This window comes from Myiozetetes cayanensis, unplaced genomic scaffold, assembly GCF_022539395.1.
Source record: "Myiozetetes cayanensis isolate MyiCay16 unplaced genomic scaffold, myiCay2020 scf5-8, whole genome shotgun sequence".
NCBI classification, from domain to species: domain Eukaryota; kingdom Metazoa; phylum Chordata; class Aves; order Passeriformes; family Tyrannidae; genus Myiozetetes; species Myiozetetes cayanensis.
Genome location: NW_026087742.1, coordinates 8,316,671 through 8,335,405, shown reverse-complemented (window position 1 = coordinate 8,335,405; position 18,735 = coordinate 8,316,671). Strand labels below are relative to the sequence as shown.

Genomic DNA, 18,735 nt, shown 5'->3' with positions numbered 1-18,735 from the left:
ACCAGACAAGCCTGAGAGATTCAAACATCATGAAGCAGCTGCAGCCATGTTCCAGTCTGCTAATACACTTCTTCAAAACTGCTTCTACTGCCCTAATCAGAAAAATGACTTTGTTTTCCAAACGTTTATGTGATAGCCAAAACAGTCCTCAGCCCTTACTCCGAGGACAAAGCATGGTTCCACTTTCTTCTCCCACCTGTAAAAGCTGACATTTATAGAGAGAATTACCCAGTTTCATTTTGACAAGGACATGCCCTTTTCACGTGGTTCAGGACCTCTCAGCACTGGGGAACGTGTCACCGGTAGGCAGTAATCCAAACCCAGCTACATTCCTCAGAAACAAAACATGGAGCTGATTTAAGAGGGTCTCCAGTGATCAAAAGGCTGAGTTCAGGAAGTCAGGGAGAGGGAGGGAGATGGACTTGTGGCAGCCTCAGTCTGGAGGAGGACTACAGCCTGTTATCTGATTATCCCACCACACAGCCCTTCTGGGCTGCACTGCTCAAACTTCATTCTTCTGCAAACTAACTTGGAACACGTACAGAGAGACCCCATTTCAAAAATTTGGTGGGAATGGGATTTCAAGTACAGATGAAATCAGGTAACAACAACAACAAAATACCCCCCCCAATTAAACAAGAGTTACATCTCTCATTTCACTGACTTGCAATTCACCTTTCTGCTGAGTTCCTGCTTATGCAAATTTATCTCCTTCCCTTTCATGAAGATCCTACAGATCTAAATTACAGAGAAAACGTCATGTAATTTTAAATTACAAAGCTTCTTTGCACGGGGCTGTGTAACAGAGAATAGTTTTACCAGTCTCTAAAGTGTCTGAAACATTTTAATTCCTGAAATATCAAGTGGCTAGTTATTTGATTAGGGAAAGTTAAAGTCCCTGAAACATAATCAAACAGAATATAGTCAGTGGTTGTTCAAGTATATGTTTTGTAGATTTAAGATACCACTCTTCACCAGCCAAAGGATCATCTTGGTTTTAGGTTTTTTTGGGGATGGGGCATGGTTTCAAAGAAATAACCCCAGAAACTTATGGAAATACAGCTGGACAAATATTTTTATATCAAATAAAACAACATTATGGAAAAGATGTAACAAATCCCCAATGCTGTGAGCAGACACATGGTATCTTCAAACATTTTGGAAGGAATATAAAAGGCAAAGATGGAATAAGAGGCTTACTTACTTCAATTTGCTGATAATAAATTGCATTTAGGTCGTGTTCAAAGGTATTAACTAAGGACTAACATTATCATTACTGAAATACACATTAATGGGAGAAAAAGCAGCATCCTTTGGACTAAATGACATGCAAATGTCAGTCAAGTCACCAAAGAGATGTCAAGGACTAGAAAGTGACAAAGCAGAGGGAAAACTACCTGCAATTCTGTGATTTATATTTTAGTCTCTCCCACCTTGTGGCAATCAAATCTAAAGCTGTTTTAAGAGTCCTTTAAAATATACAGGCATTAAAAAAGATAAAACTGCTTCTAATACAACATACTTGTGAAATCCCACTACATTTTCCTCCTTTGCAACTGTGGAATCTATGCATAGGGTACTTAAGGAAGATGTCCACCTTATCACATGAGTAACAAATTCTCTTCATGGACTATCTCAAAGATGAGAACTGAACTCTTAAAAAAAGTAAAATTTAACTGCATGAAAGACTAACAGACCTGAAAATTTACTTTTAGTATTAACGTGACCCTGAAGTCAAGTCTATAACATCCATTGAACAGTGAAGGGATTTCATCTAATTGAAGGTGTTACTAAATGAGGTGATGGAAGAGAAGTGATAAATTCCCTATCATGCTATGAAACAAACTGATGCAGTCAGGAGCTGCCTCCTCCAGAGAGAGTTAACAGGTACAGTGCAAAACATGCTGCTGTTTCCTATGTTTCACAAAAGGGTTGTGGTTAAAATTGCAGCATCAAAGCATATAACGAGTACCCTAAGTGATCTTCTGTACTTCACAGAAAGTAGAAAACAAATAAAGGCAGTTTTCCTCTGTAAACACACAAAGATTAGACTAAAACATAAGGATTTCTAAAACAGCAGTTGTGGAGGAGTACATGTATACAAATGTAAATGCCGTGCTGCTCAGCACAGGTGTGCTGAGAAGTTAATCAAAACAACTTGCTGATTTGCAGCAATCCACTGTGAATGCAGCTACAGTTCATAATGAAGAGAGCATTACAGCCACAGTGCAGAGCTTTTTAATTTGATGCAAATTTATTCCACCAGCCTTCAACTCTTTCCTTGTTCCTCACCTCTTCTGTGCTATTTTAAGTGGTTTGGTGCTTTTGCACTGTCACATCACTACCTTTTCTACCAAAACAATAACCTTTACTGTTAGAATTCTTTGTCTCTGATCTCCTGGTATACAATTAAAACTGTACACCATTATACCTACAAATCCTATTTCCAAATATAGATTGTGGGGTTCTTTTTCTTGCCCTTACAGCATTGTTGGTGGTTATTTTCTGACACTTGCCCTCGATACAAGGGCTCGTGAGATCCATTTTGAGACAGCTTAACAATTTAGTGCTACATTACTGTTAACTGGTGTATATTTAAATGCTTTTAAGAAGAATTCCTTTTTTTTTTTTGTCTTGAGTGTTGGCAGAAACTCTTAATAAAAGAGTGGTACAAACCACTGAAGTCCACCTCAGGTTTCTGGGTTCTGACGAAGAGTTGTGGAAGACACAGAAACACTACATGCATTTCAAACTTTACTTCAAGGTACATCCCAAACCAAAAGACCATGAAATCAGCACGGGGCACTAAAACTCATTTAAAGAATCAACAAGAAGCGTGATAAGCGAAACAACAGCATTAGATAAAAATCAAAATCTCACAAACATTAATGCCCACTTGAAATTACACCTCCGAGATATCAGATATAATGTTTGGAAGTAACCAATCAGCATGGGATTTAAACAGGTTATACATTTACTGGATAAGCACACTTCCAGCTACCCAGACACTGATTATTTTTATCACTAAAAGTGGTTAACAAGGAAACAACATGGTCACAGATCTTAATCATATGTATCTACCCTACTACAGGTGAAGCTTGAGATCCTTGTGGTATAATTATCAAAGTCCTCGGGGTTTGTCTTGAATGTGAGCAACACCAGGAAAAAGGCTCAAGGAAACTCACAAATTCATAGCTCATTTCCTTTGCCTTATGTGACAATTATGAAAATCTAGCCCTTCTTCTGAAGTTATACACAGACAGTGGCGTTTAACTTATCTAAAAGATAGGAGACTCATCAGAGCTAGATAGCAAAGTGACTCATTTAGTCAGCAGAGAGCAGTGTTTCCAGAGAGTGACTCACCCAGGTCTGTGTTAGCTCTTCAACATGACACCAGGTGAACTGCTCCACGCTACAAAGGAGGAGGCCTATCAAAGCAACTTAAAAACAGATACCTAACTTTGCATTGAGAGGCTTCCTGTCACACTTTAGTACCCCAAAACTGGTATTTTTTGACCTACACTTGGCCCTCCATATGAATGCCTAAAACACTTTAATGCACACTCGCTTCCTCTAAAAAAAAAAGAGAGTTTAAAGGGTATACAGGAAGAGATAAGCATTACAAAGTGGTGTGAAGATACTTGACTGCACCTTCCGCTGGCCAAATACTTAAAACTACAGAGAGAATTTGCGGGCCAGTTCTTTCAGAGAAAAAAAAAAATTCATTTTGTGTTTCTAAATCTGCCATTCTTCTTCCTAGTGTTTATTTGTGGAAGAAAAATTCCAAACGTACCCTTTTAGATAAAATCCTGTCTCCTATTACACATTACAGTATGCATGGTTCTCTGGAGGGGAAAAAACAATCTATAAATTGAAATTAAGTACACAAACTGTAAGAAACATTAAGCAATCATAACTGCATGGAAGCAGAGAACGCACAAAAAGCCTGAATTTCTCCAGTGCCATGATACATCTTCTGACTCTTTTTCCACTTTCCTACCTCTGTATAAATAATAATTAACTGTGTAATTCCTTCACTGCTTTTAAGTCGCTGCCTCAGAGGCAGCTCACACTTAATTTTTATCTTCACGTAACATCAAAGCGGGCGGCTGTTCCCAAAGAGCGGGGAAAAAAGGAAAAAAAAGGTACTTACTTGCCACCTCCAGCGATGCATTATGGCTTACAGCTTCCCCAAGGTAATTCCTTGCCACACACACATAGACCCCTTCATCCGGCCGGCTCTTGCGCCCGTGCACGATGCGCAGGAAAAACAAGGAGCCGCTGGGCAGCAGCATGCGGTGCGAGCGAGGGTCATCCTTGTCCGTCTCCACTCGCTCCCCTCCCTTGTACCACTCGATGGTGGGGGTCGGCCTGCCCTCTGCTTTGCAGTTTAAAGTCGCCGGCTCTCCTTTGGAAACGATGAGATCGGACGGGTGTTCGACAATCCGAGGGGGGAAATCCTCTTGTCGAAGGCGGGAACCTGCGAGACAAAAAGAAAAATAAAAATGCAGAGTTTTCTTAGGAAATTGTTGCCAATACAGTCAGGGTACTTTTGCAAAACAGCTACTAAACTATTACCTTAAAGAGCAGCATTTACTAGGGACAGCTATTAACATCCTGAAGTGAACAAAGGAAAACCTTAATGCACTTCACCGTGTGTGAGGTTCTCCCAGGTGAGTATGTTCAAAAGCATTTTTCAACAGGGGATCTATATTAGTGAAGTAAACTACCACATTCCTAAATCATATCAATTTGTTTATTTATTTGTTCATCTATACAGATTCACACACCCCTGCACGTGCATATCTAGAATTACAGAAAAACTAGTCCTACAGATACTCGACAGACATCAGACCACCTCAACCAGCAACCCTACTACTGTGCTGATCCATAACCCAAAGTCACAGTCAACCTCATTCAACCTTTTGGAAAGTCCATTAATTCATGCAATGTCTGCAGAGCAACTCTGCCATTTCCAGCACCCACAGAGCTGCTTTATTGTGCTTGTACTATTGTCTCTTTTTAGTCCCTTGTTAGGCAGCACCATAAGAGGTACAAATGCACGGAGTGTCTGAGTGCTGCTTATGCCTCAGGGTAAATCAGAGAAACATTTTACATTATAAAAATGTTATTGTCTCCAAGCTAGAAAACTGATCCAATGTGAGACAAGAGCATCCAGGATAAAAGAAAAGTTACAAGCAAACAAGATACTCTTCTAGAAAAGCATTCAATTTTAAACTAATTCAAAAGGCAAGCTGATAAAAACTGGCATGAAAAAAAACCCTGTAATTGTCTGGATAGATATATACCACAGAAGAAAATGACAAGCAACTTGGCGCCCAAGAATTCCAAATTAGGAATAAAGGGGTATCAAAATTTCAGAGTTTTGAACTGTTAAACTCAAATTCAAATTACTGTTTTCCTTATTTCTCTCTTTCTTGAAGCACAACTTTGCCATGGATACAATTGGGTCTCTTGGGTCACTAAATCCTGATTATTAAAATCTTGGATGCCAAGATTCTTTATTAACATTAATAACATGAGGTTTGAACAGCTGTGAAGCACCAAAAAGAAATGCAAGATCTATTCTTTGCAGGTTAATAGACCATAAATTGATATAAAAGCAGGGAGAGTCCCAGGGACTTCTGTTTTCAATATATGCTAAATATGTGCATGTAATATATACACACACACGTTTCTATATATATAAAAATATTCTCAAACATATAAATTTGATTTTATTTCCCATTTTCTTCACCTCAAGGTAATCAATGCAAATTAAATGTTGCACTAATCAGCTAGCATTAAGCACCCACTCTGGTAGCATGGCTTGACTACATTCAAATATGTTGGTGTTTTGTATGCAGTAAAAGAAGATAGTTTATATGTAACGATCAATAATGTTCATGTAAAAGTAACTCAAACAGCAATAAACCTAATCTTTAGAAAACATATGTAGTACTGACTGTATTGCAATATTTTTTTGGTACCTAAAGCAAACAAGTAATTGCATTTTACATTTCTTTTACCTCCGACATGCCTGAGATGTGGAAGCCAAGATATGGATAGATGGAACAGAAGTCAGGAAGATCCTGAACCCTTCTGCTGGCTACACACCACCGCACAACCCACCCGGCCCACTGCTCTAAAGCCAGATTTTGAGCTGGACCTCCAAGAGGCAGAGCACAGCCCAAATGCAGTGAAAGAAGAAAAGAAAATGGTGCAAAGCAGAAGCATTCTCTTGCAGCATCTAAAGAAGCCTCTGATACACTTCCATGTGCCATGAGAACACATCACAGCCACTGCAAACTGCACTTGTGTCTACTCATCCGTAACTTTCACACAGCTTTTGTGAAAAGCCCCCCATTCAATATTTCTGCCCCCACAACCGGGCTGACCAATTTCAGATCTCTTCCCAAGGTAAAAATGCCTAGACAGGGATTAAAAAGCTTATTTTGTTTATATTTTTATTCACTTCCTACATACCCTCACAAGGAAAAGCATAGAAAGAAAGGATTACAGAGCTAAAAATCAATCCCTCTAAGTCACTCTGGAAATATAAAAGGCCAATTTCAATGTAAAGATGTTTAAAGGCAGTTAAGAACTGTTTTAAAAAAAAGGAAGTTTTCACATATGCTAGTATGTATGGTGTTTGCATTTTCACAGGCAATGCTGGCCAACCAGCACACAGTACAGTACAAACCTCCTATTGTTTCTGTCAGCCTGGCCCAGGCCACAAATAAATGAAATACCATTTTCAGATGTATTGTATGAACGTTTTCCACACTGACATTTGAGTGGTTTTACGCTAACTTCAAGCACTGTACAGACTGAAAGTATAAAGACTGACCTCTAAACTTTGTTGGAAACTGAGACTCAAAACTCTAAAGGGGGGGGGGGGGGCATAAAAATTCCTTCAGGATCGTCCAGGAATGCTCATATACATTTTATCTTTGCTGGCTAACACTGGAAGAGATAAATAATAGAAAGGTACATTTATTTTTTATGTATATATTTTCATTTTTTTTTAATCCTAGCATTTTATAAACTAACATTTCTCTGGCAAATTACATGAAACTGCTTAAAGCCGAAAGGGACAAAAGTTGTACGATTAGTTGACTGGCACATAGTCAGCATTAAATACAGATTTACTGACAACTGCCTGAAGGGTATAATGGCCTTGACAACCAAGTTATAATCTTTCTACATATCTACCCTTTTTTTTTTTTTTTAGAGCTTTCTTTTCTTTTAGCTAGTTATTTAAGCTGCATTTTCGTTTTATTGAGAAGAAGCAGCTTCAATTATCAACATAAATCTTAGAGTGGGCACCAATCCTGTAATTTTCTTGTCAAAAATCCTTCCCAAGATGATATTTGATTAAAAAAAAAAAAAAATAGAAGCAGAACACCTATTACATGCTGGATCTGCCATTAAATATACAACAGAGCTGCTTTTTCTCTCTCCCAAAGATGACAGCACTGGGTTAGAGGAACTAACCAACTTGTGTTCCTTGCCTTTATTATAATTCAAGTCTTTCATAAAAAGTCAATAGGATGCCACCAATTAAAGTATGCCATACTAATTACTTCATGCTGCTACTTAAAAGAACAATTAGATGAAGTTATGTTTCCAGTTTCTTGGACTGTGCCACAACAGTTTTTACAAGAATTCAGACCCTGACATAAACAGATGTGCAGGTTCAAAGAAAACTTACATTAGATGAAAAACTCGTAGAGGCAAGATTTGCCTTCATTATTCCCTCCTTGAAACTTCCTGTTTGTAGCACATACAAACACAACTTACTGAAAAACAATAAGGAATGCGCTTATGCAAAAGCTACTGATATTAAGGGTTCAAGCACCGTGTACCCCTTGTGTATAAACACTTTCCCCTTTAGGGGGAAAACAAAATAGTCATGTGCTATTGGAACAAACTGCCTCAAATCTGATCCACGCAGCCTAAGGCAGTTCAAAATCAAAACCATATCTACCGTCGATCTAAACCTGAGCTCAGATGGATATGGAAAAACCTCATTTCTCAAGATCCATATATCTAAATTGTAATTTATCACAATGCTTATAAAATACTCCATGACAGACTGCGTCTTTAGCCAAATTCCAAAGAGCCAGTACACTCTTGGCCCCGTTCCTTTTCCATTTCACAGGCAGAGCATTTAACACTGACTGTCAGAGCACAAGATCCCTCCTTTTTTTTTTTCCCCCTCTCAGTACTGAAAGGCTATGTAAGATCTGAGTAACTGCCTTATTGATACCAAAGTTATTAGTAAAATGTTAACAAACAAAACCACAGGTTTAAAACCAGTGTTAGGTAATCCTTGCAAACAACTTTACTTCAGTAGTACATCAGACCTTTCCCAATTCCCGTGTTTCCACTGTTAACTGCTTTCAGAAACTTTTCACAAAGGGGGGTGGGGAATATTTTCGTATTTGAGTATGTTGACTGGAAAGATGTCCCATAACTCTCTTGAAATAGTGGTTAGAAATCTTTCTCTAATCCTCAGGTTAAACGTACCCTAAATCATAAATACCTCATTCTTTCTGGCTTCAACTGCCCTCTAGTTCAGATCTCTCCACACACTTCTTGGAATTTTATCCCTTTGACATGCAGATTGCAACCTTTTCCTTTTTTTTACCATCCTCTTGGATTTTGTGTTCTTTCTGCTGTTCGAAGTCAACAAATCACCTTCATTTGGTTTTCCCCCCTACAAGATTCGCTCACCTTTTCCTTGTTTTAAATTCTACTTTGAGTTTATCCTTTTTGAACGTGGAAGACCCAAACTATGCACACTTCAGAGGCAAGCAGACTTTGAATACTGTTTCAAGCAGACACTACAAAATAATATCACATCATGCTACAGGGGAAAAATAAATAAAGGAAAACAATCAAAGTATTTTTCTCAAAGTGGCTTTGCTGCTTCAATACCCTCAGCTAAGCTAACCTACTGGGTTTGCCTGGTTGCACAGACAACAAATACCTTGCAAAGAGAAACAACAGACCAAGGAAGATCCACAGAGATTTTGTCCCATTGATTTTCCTTCTCTCAATTTCTCCATGTTTTTAAGAATATATCTTGGTGCACTACCCTTGTGCAAGTTCAATAAACATCTGATTTCCTGAGCTTTGTAGCCTAGGAGAATACTGCATATTAAGAAGCAACTATTTTGACGTTTCGATTGCAGATGTTGCATCTTCCCTTCGTAACCAAAGACATGAAGCTATTAATAAAGACAGTAATGCTGTGCCTATTTAGATTTTCTCAGAATAGTCAATCGTGTCAGAACAGAAATTTCACGGTTTAATTACTTTGACTTGAAGTACAGGAGTCAAAACTGGATTTCACTGAGGTTTCTGGAGCACTGATTGGAGAACGGCGTTGATCACTGTGTCACTTTGGACTCGGGGAGGAGGTGTTTGACAGAGAGTTTTATTTACAACAGCTGTTCCTCTCTAACAGCTGAGCACTCAACACATGTTCTAGAAAAACATAAAGTTGCACTTTTTACCCAAATCCTGCCATTACTTTGCCCAGTCACAACTGTGAACATCTCCTTAACTACTTTAAGAGGAGGCCACCTTTAGGAACACGAACATCACCCGCAAGTGAGTATTTGTACACTGAGGGGAAAAATGCGTAGTTGGAACATACCAGCACTGTCACATCACTTGATTAATGCCCACACAGGACTACAGGCTTACTGAAATGCATTTCAAGGTATGTTTAATGGTTTCAAATACTGATCTGGGAAACAGGTCCAATTCTCTTCAATAGATACCATAAAATGTCACAAGGGCGGCTCTCACTTTGGATCAGGAGAACGTGTAATTTCCCTACGTGTTCCCATGAAGAGGAAATGCCCCACATCTTTTTCTGAGCACACAGTGGAAAACAGATGAGCAAGATGTAACTGAAAAGCCCTGAACATCAGCTGATCAGTCCCACCATGAAACCACTGTGATGGTCCCCGAAAAAGTTGTTCTTATTTCAGTTTACATCATCATGTGAAGGAATGCTTTTGTTTCTCTCCTTTAATTGCTACTGTTCTGATCCCAACGAGAGATGAAACTATTAATAGATGTTCTTTTTAATTATTTCTTCTACTAAGGGAAATTATTGGGTAAAGCAAGTTCCACTTTAAATACGAAGTCTTAAATAAAATGCGGGCCATGGCTTTTAAAATAAATTTGTAGGCACTCACAAAACATTTTTCCCACTTAAAAAGACAGCAACAAAAAACACTTCAAGGTTAAGACACCATGAATTACATTTCTGTCACAGCTACCATACTATCAGGAGATGTCAGAAACCAATAATTTACTGTTCACTTATGGCTGGAAAAAAAAACCAGAATAATGACAGAGCGCCTGGAGTTATAAGCCACGTCTGTCTGTCTCTTTGAAATAAGAGATTAAATGGGAGCTGTACTAAAAATGCCTCAAATCCAGACTGATCTTTTGCCTGGCTCTTACACTGAGAGATTTACCCAAACACTGGAAGCTACAGACATTCAATTTACACAACATTCACGACCTGGTCAACTGAACAGGAGTTAGGCGGAGTATTGGCAATAAGCTAAAAAAAATATGGGAGAAAAATAATTTAAAAATAAAGTTCATATATGTGGTGTAAATGGTTTGTTTCTGTTCCTTATTATGCAGTAAGTCTGGACATACAGAAAAAGCCATAAATTTCTAAGTAAAAAGTCTTCTGGAAAGATGTATATTACCTTATAGTTATTTAAAAACTCTCCCTGGTAGGAATGGGAAAAAAAAATTGTCAGATACTGCACTGCACAGATATTAACACTGAGTCTCTGTTTTAATACCTAAAGACATATTTCCCAGGAGATGCTAAGAGATCCAAGCTCTCTGAAATAATCACTTTTAACAAAGAAGCTCGAAGTGGCAACAGTAAGAGTCATGCTTTAGTTTCTTAATCCAAAATTAAATACAACTCTTCTAAATTGCTCTTGAAAGAACCATTTATTTTAAAGAGATGTAGCTTGACAGCCAACCTTTGCTCCACGAACGCATGCTACTGGTTTGTCCAGCACTTAGCACAAATAAGTCCTGACCTGGTTATTCATTAAATTAGCTAGAATATAAATTTAAAATAATAATATTTATATTGCACTCTGTAAGAGGCTGACATTTACATAAAACCTCAGGCAGTAAGTACTTAAATGTTCCCAGTGCAAGAAACTGGTCAGTTTTATTTTTTCTTTTCCCTCAGTTCTGCTTTCTGGTCAGACATTTATCTCATCTGACTTTGGCAGATGCTGGAATAGTCTCAGATAGCAGTATGTACAACACTGACTTTTGAAACCAAAACTCACTCAATAAAAACAACAACATCCCACACCAAATTGGGAATGGTGTGGGAATAAGTTGGGAATACTATTTTCCCTTAGGGAAAATATTAATGAAATTACAAAAGTACTTTCATTAATAATGCAAAATCAACTCTGACCCAGTGAGCAACTTCAGTATACTCAAGGTCAAAAACACACACAATGGTAATAAAGCTTATTTTGTTACTCATTTTGTCTTTGAAACGGCTGCAGTAATGCTGGGAGGTATTTTCTACACTGGGATGACACTGAGAAGAGCTGCACAACAACAAGTCTGAGAATGGCTGAGATGTACCTGAAGGCCAGTTTGTCTTTGGAGGTTTGGATGGGACAAACTGACAACAACCACACCAAACTGCAGTAAGAGTAAAGCAGTGGGGTCAGAAAGGTACTGCAGGAACACAAAGACACTGTGAGAGCTGCTCAGCCCCTGGAATGGCTGCCAAGAATGCAAGGAAAAAGAGGAGGCAAAAGGATTATGGAAGAGCTGCAAATATTAAGCAGAGTTCAAGTAAAAAAGAACTGCAAGACCACTACAGAAACAGATACTTGAACTATATTAAAGTGATAGGATTTGATGATAACTGGATAACTCTGTGGACACCAGAGCTGAAGAGATACCGAAAATGACCACAGGTTAAACAGTGGAGTCGGGACACAGTAGGAAGATCTGAGACAGCTTAGAGCAATCACTGCTGCCCCTGTCCTCCTCCTTCCCTGGCAGACTGTATTCCCTACAAAGGCAGGCCTGACAGCTCTGATCTCTCGTCAGCAGCTTGAGAAGACAGAAAAATGGGGAGTGCTGGGACAGGGGCTGGTGTGAGTCACGTAAGAATTGCCATTTCCAGGGCTTGGTTTTCTATTGAGCAGAGAGAGAGGGAGGATTAGGAATCAAAGGAGAGACAGTCAGGGTCTGTCTTCCATCTTTGTCCTCAGTCATGTCTTATGCCAGACAGGAAGGGTGTTTCATTGGCTGTGAACCACTGGTTTGCCATTTGGGACAGGAAAACATAACTCTGACAAAAACAGTGAAACTGCACCAAAAACAATGGGGTTTATGCTATATATATGCTATATATTTTATTTATATGTATTATGTGTTAATAAATCAGATGTCAGACACACTGATGCAGAAAAATTTTACTTCATCTGTAGGTTTGTCTGTCATCAGTGTAAAAAATTCCAACTATTTGTGGTGTGATTACAGCACACGAGGCTACTTTATTCCAAGGCTCATTCTATATGCACGAAAAAAATAAAACATAAAGTATCCCTTTGGGTGATCATGATCATAAAAACAGATCTAAAGACACATGTGGGTTTTGGGTTGTTTTCTTTTAAACCATATAGTCAATAAATAAGTAAATAAATAAATAAATAAATAATAAAACATGCTCTTTATAGGATTTCAGATGGGTTGCTTCCACATTCTTCCAGCCTTTTCAAAGTCACCTCCTACCATGCTTAGGAATATCAACTTCTAACTAATTTCCAGTTCCACATTCAGTGTGAGATCAGATCCCATATTGATCAACTGCATGTTCAGATGTCTGAGATGCTGAGAGAAGGGAAAGAGGATCCTCATTTCCACAGGGCTACTGGGAAGCCAGAGAAACACTAACTCTCAATAGGGCCAGGGGTTTTCTCTTCCCAGCTCTATCAGGAAGACTCCTCAACTCTGCCACTACAGAAGCCCAGTATTATAACAGTCAACAGCATTCCTAGGCTGTGCCTGTGCTGGTTTTGGTACATCTCATACAAATGATACTGTAATTTTTTTTCTTGTTTCCCAAATATATTTAAAGAGAAATATGATAATTCAAAACACCTGTCCAAAATCCTACTTTAAGATGGTTGTAAATTTGTTTCAGATGCAAGAGTGAGTGAAATATCAAACTGCCCTCCTGAATCCGAACGTTGAGGTATTTAAAGGAGAGGTGAGGTGTGTCAGTTCAGGAATAAGTTTGATTTTAATTACTCACTGCTCATAATTTAGACATTTTAAAAAATAAAATAAAAATAGTCACTATTAAGTAGTTGAGTTTCCTTATTGTATTTTATTGTAACAAAATTTGTAAACAAATTTGGAGTAAAACAGCTTTCTTTCACTCCATTTAAATCCATTTGACTTTTTGTACAACATTAAGTTTGGACAATTACAAAAAGGCCAAGCATTTTCAATTACAAGTTGTTACTGCAGTAACACAACACTGCTGTGTTTTACTTGCATAATGAAGAATGGAAATTTAAATCCAAATTAACCAAAAAAAATGTCAGTGAGTTGTTTACAGTTACATAAAATGTACGGATCTGTATCAATCAAGAGATTTCATAACAGCTTAAAAACTTTAAATCAAGCAATGCCTTCGTTAAAAGCTGTCTATCCCCACCCTTTTTTCCAAAACATGCTTTTTTCCAAACATAAAGCTAAGTAAATGAGCATGAAAATCATAAAAGATGACATGTTTTCAGGGGAAAGCAATAAATATCTCCTGCTGAGTTACTCTGCATAACAATCAACATGATATTCACTGCATGATGACTGAAGGTATTTTCCTGTTGCTACTTTTCAGCAATACAATATGTCAAAACAGCAAACTTTCCTATCCATGCCATCACAATAATCTTGTCTCTGAGAAACACTGTACTCTTTTCCCTCCGACTGTGTTTGAATTTCTTGTCCCTCAACAGGCCAGAAAGTTACAGAATAATTTAGGTTGGACAAGACCTCTGAGATCATCAAGTCCAACCTTTGACTGATCACCACCTTGTCAACTAGACCAGAGCACTGAGTGTCACATCCAGTCATTTCTTGAACACCTCCAGGGATGGTGACTCCACCACCTCCCTGGGCAGCCCATTCCAGAGCTCAATAACCCCTTCATTGAAGAAATTCTTCCTGATGTCCTGCCTGAACCTCCCCTGGCACAGCTTGAGGCCATGGCCTCTTGTCCTGTCACTCGTCCCCTGCAGAACCCCAATCTTGCTACAGCCTCCTTTCAGGCAGTGGTAGAGAGTGATAAGGTGACACCTGAACCTCCTTTTCTCCAGGTTAAACACTCCCAACTCCCTCAGCTGCTCCTCATAGGACTGACCCTACAGACCCTTCATCAGCTCCACTGCCCTTCTCTGGACACACTCCAGCCCCTCAGTGTCTTACTTACAGCGAGGGGCTCAAAACTGAACACAGGATTTGAGGTGTGGCCTCACCAGTGCCCAGTTCAGGAGGATTTGTTTTTTCTTTCTTCAAAGGTTTCTTGGATTCCAAACCGAAAATGGGAGACCTTGCACATGTCTATTTGTTTTACAACTGTTTCTACTTATTCCTTTGCAGAAAGCACAACTTTACACTGCTAATATGGAATCCAACTACACGTGTCTGGCATCACACATCCCAGGACATCCTTAAATGTACAAAAGTACGTGCCCAGAAGACTGCTATGCACTGAGTTTTCCTCTCTGATGGATTAAGAACCATTATCATGCTGTGGTCTGATTTCCCAGAGCACAGCTGCTGAAAACCTTGTGAAAAATTATCAGAAACATCAACAGACATCTCTGCCACTCCTGTACCTTCCCAATTGGGTTTTAGTTCTGGCTGTAGCAAAAATGGTGCCAGAACCTGAATGCATCACAGTGAAACTTTCATATTATACAGTGCCTAAAAATAGAGCCTAGAGAAGTTCCAGTTACCAGGCTTGTATTTACTCCTAGATGACCTTAAGTCATCTTGATCACTTATGCAACCAGAGTCCTCACACTTTGAGCTCTGAATCCTGTTATGAAGAAAAGCTCTCTGGGAGATGCCAAGAAACAAAGCCATGCAGGGAATTGCTCAGCTCTCCTACGCTCCTCCTCTACCAGTGCACACTGCAAAATTCCTCACTTATCCCAAAACTAAAGTAAGACCCACACAGAGCTACTTGGAAGTGACTGTAGTAGGAAACATCACCCTTTTACACAGTGGAGAAGCCCAAACAAGAAGCTCACTGAAGTCTCTCCACGATCTCACAGCTTCAGCCAACAAGCTGAATGTTATCCCTAGGAACAGTGAAAGGAAAGGCCACAGGAGCTGCTATGAGAGGCACTGCCCCAGCTACCCAGTTTGACACCGCCAAATGAAACGTGGGGGCAAATGGAACTGAGAAAAGCACAAAGCACTTTCATTTTTACCTACCATCTCTAAAAGACTGCTGAACTATCAGTTCAGGCTAATAGCCTAAGTGTCCAGCAGACTGAAATGTATTAAAACATGTAAAACAAAGCTTTTGAGATGTCCTACATGATAGACACACTCAAGGAAGATATTTAAATAGCACCATTTTTCAGCAAGTTATTGACTGCTTCGAGACAAAGTACTGAACCACGATTTTAAGGATAATTGTCTGAAGTCATTTATACTTTAAAGAAAACAAAATATTTGAAACGGTCTTTTAAAGGATTAGTAACAAATCCCTAGAGGAATGCAGCCCACCTCAGTCAATTTTAAACCTTAAAAGCAAATTCTGACATATCCAGAACACTAATGAAGACAATGTTTATACCTTACATAGCATGCTAAGTGTGAGAACTTTACAGATAAACAAAAATGCTGTCAACTGCCTACTGAAGCTTATAATAGAAAGAAAAGCTCAAGAATGGCAGTAGCTTATGTCTGTTGATAAGACTTAAGGAATGAAGAAAATTATTAATAGTACAAGAAAAAGTTATATATTCAATTACTCGATCCAAAGAACAAAGTCCTATTATCCATTTTTCATTATTTTAATTAATTTCTAATTATTCTTTAGCAGATAGCTTAACAACTAGCTTTTGAATTGCTGTTATAAAGGATGTGGGTGAGAGGATCAGTGCTTAGAGAGAAACAGAGATCAATGTTCAGAAGTCAAAAAGAGAAGAAGGAAGGAGAGACAGAAGAGAAAGACACAGTGTTACACAACCAGGAAGTTCGAGTCAAAAGCAGAGGTGAATACCAAAATCAAGCAAGGGAAAAGACACAGAGCTCTGTAGACCTGCACAAGAAATATGAAAACCCCAGCAAGTGAAAATCAGAAGAACAGAACTGTACAATTTGAGAAGGTTTTAATGCATAATACAACATCACCATGGGCAAGCAGGCAGAGGTGTCTGTGGTATACACACAGAACTGCAAATGATGGCCAAGCCTTCAAAATTATTAAGGAGAATAACTGTATGCAAACAAGAGAAAAGAATCATTATTTTTATTATTACTTCTACCAGCCATCACTGTGACAGGAGAGGGGGGTTTCACGATCAAAGAAAAATTGGTTATAGCCAGGAAGTAATAAACCTTAGAGGAATCTGTGTACCTAGAAATATTATCCATCTTTAAAAACAACAATAACCACCAAAACAAACAAACAAAAAACACCAACACTTCAGCAGCAGTTGTAGTAGAAGAGACGACTTCTCTGCCCATGGCTTGTTTCACAAATTAAGATACCCCTGGTACAGAGAAGCAAGTGGAAAAAGAACAGCAGCTACCCATAAATACAGGCAGCTGGATTCAGACAATTCTACTAAGAATGCTCCATCAGCTAAGAAAAGCTACTATTGTCTAGCCTGTAAGACACTAAGGTATGATTTTAAGAGTTTCCCTTGCAACAAATTAAACTGTATTTTACAAGGATGTAGAAATGCTGCTGATGAAAAAAAAGCTACTTATATTCATATAAAGAAAGAAGTTTCATTTCACGAACATGTATCATCAGCTTCTACTGCTCAGGATTATGGTAGTACTTCTGTTACGCAGGGAAGCTACTACAACCTGTTCACTAAGTTGGAATAAATTGGAGAGGAAAGTGCAAAGGGGTCTACTTTTATTTACCACCTCCATGCCCTGCCTCCCTCTCTCCTTCCTCCCATGGTTACTCCATGCAGAACCTACTCAGTCCCTCCTGAGAGGTGGAAGTTGGCTGGGACCTTTCCTGCCAACATGCAACATAAATCTCACTGCAACTTACACTGCTCAAGTAGCTACACCCACCTCTGTGACAGCTCAGGCTGTAACCACCAAACAGGATTGGAGAGGTGGGCACGAAGAACTAGAGGTTTTGTTTGTTGTTTTCATCCTTGCAAAGGACTATCCATGGTTTTAAGCACCCTTTTTTGCTAAACTACTGGTTTTCTATCATCAGCACAGCAGAGCTTCTAAATGCTAAAAAAAAAAAGGCAACCAGTACACAGACTTTTCCACTTTATGTAATAAAGAGCTATTTGAAACAAACCCCTAAATTAAGGCTTCCTGAATAGGCTGAAAGCCTTCAGTGGGACTAATTAGACAGAAGCACTAGGCCTTGAGGCTCACAGCTGCTCACCAGTACCCAATGCAAAGACTGAGAATTAAACGCATGGTTAGAGGTTTAAATTGATTAACGGGCATCAGTTGTTCCTCCTCTACAGGTAAAGCCCTCATATCAATCTTTCCATTTTTCTAATATACCATTATATGACTAATTAGTAGGCATTATAGCACATAGATCAGTTTAAATGAATTTTTAACGACAATTAATCTGCCCTTCTTTTACATTCTTACTTTAAATAAACAGGAAATTCTCCCCCAGTGTTTTGATTAAGAACAAAAGCTAAGCAGTGCTAAAAAAATGGTCTATTAAAAATGAATGAGTCTTTTCATAAGAGATTGTACTGCAAATTGTCGGTCCTCTCCATGTTACACAGGGTTTCTACTCTTGAATTATTCTATAATTTCGTGGTTGCTGCAAATATTTATAACCTGGCAGATCTGCATTAGGAACACCACACTGCAAGAAAGAGCTACAGGATTTTATAAACAGAATTAAATTATAAGTAAAGATACATGGGACAGATTCAACTGTAGTTGATTTTTCCCAAGTACACTGGTAAACAGCTCAGTATCATGATTGTTAGGAAGGAAACACAGGGGAAAGACTTGGAAGTCTTTATTTGCATCAATCTGCCAACACAGCACACCATCATCGCCATGAAACATTACCATCAAGCCAGTTAAATAATGAGTTAATTTATCAACTTTGAGAATTATAACCTAGTAAGAAAAAAAATGTAAAAAAAGAAACTACTGCCTAACACTTAGAAGAAGGCAAGAGAAGTCAAGAAGTCCCTAGAATACTTCAGCCCAAATCCCATGTTGTTGCCATTGGGCTTCAGGGAGAGCTCAGAGCTCTCAGAAAAGATTGTGTTCCACTCAAACAAATGTTCTTCTTTCAGTTCAAGAGTGAAGTGATGAGAAGCCATGTCCTCTGTTGATATCCCTGGTTATATATAAACACCAACTGCTTGCATTTAACAGTATTTTTAAAAAATGCATTATATCTATAAATGAATAAAACCTGAGATTTTCTATTAG

General features: G+C 38.6%; 1 protein-coding gene across 1 annotated transcript in view; it reads right to left on the bottom strand.

Moving 5' to 3' along the window:
* The window catches only part of ROBO1 (roundabout guidance receptor 1), a 703,140-nt gene that overhangs the window by 251,907 nt on the left and 432,498 nt on the right, over positions 1-18,735 (bottom strand). Inside the window, 1 exon segment of the mRNA XM_050332388.1 lies at positions 4,154-4,480. Within this exon segment, the coding sequence (XP_050188345.1) occupies positions 4,154-4,480 (327 nt within the window).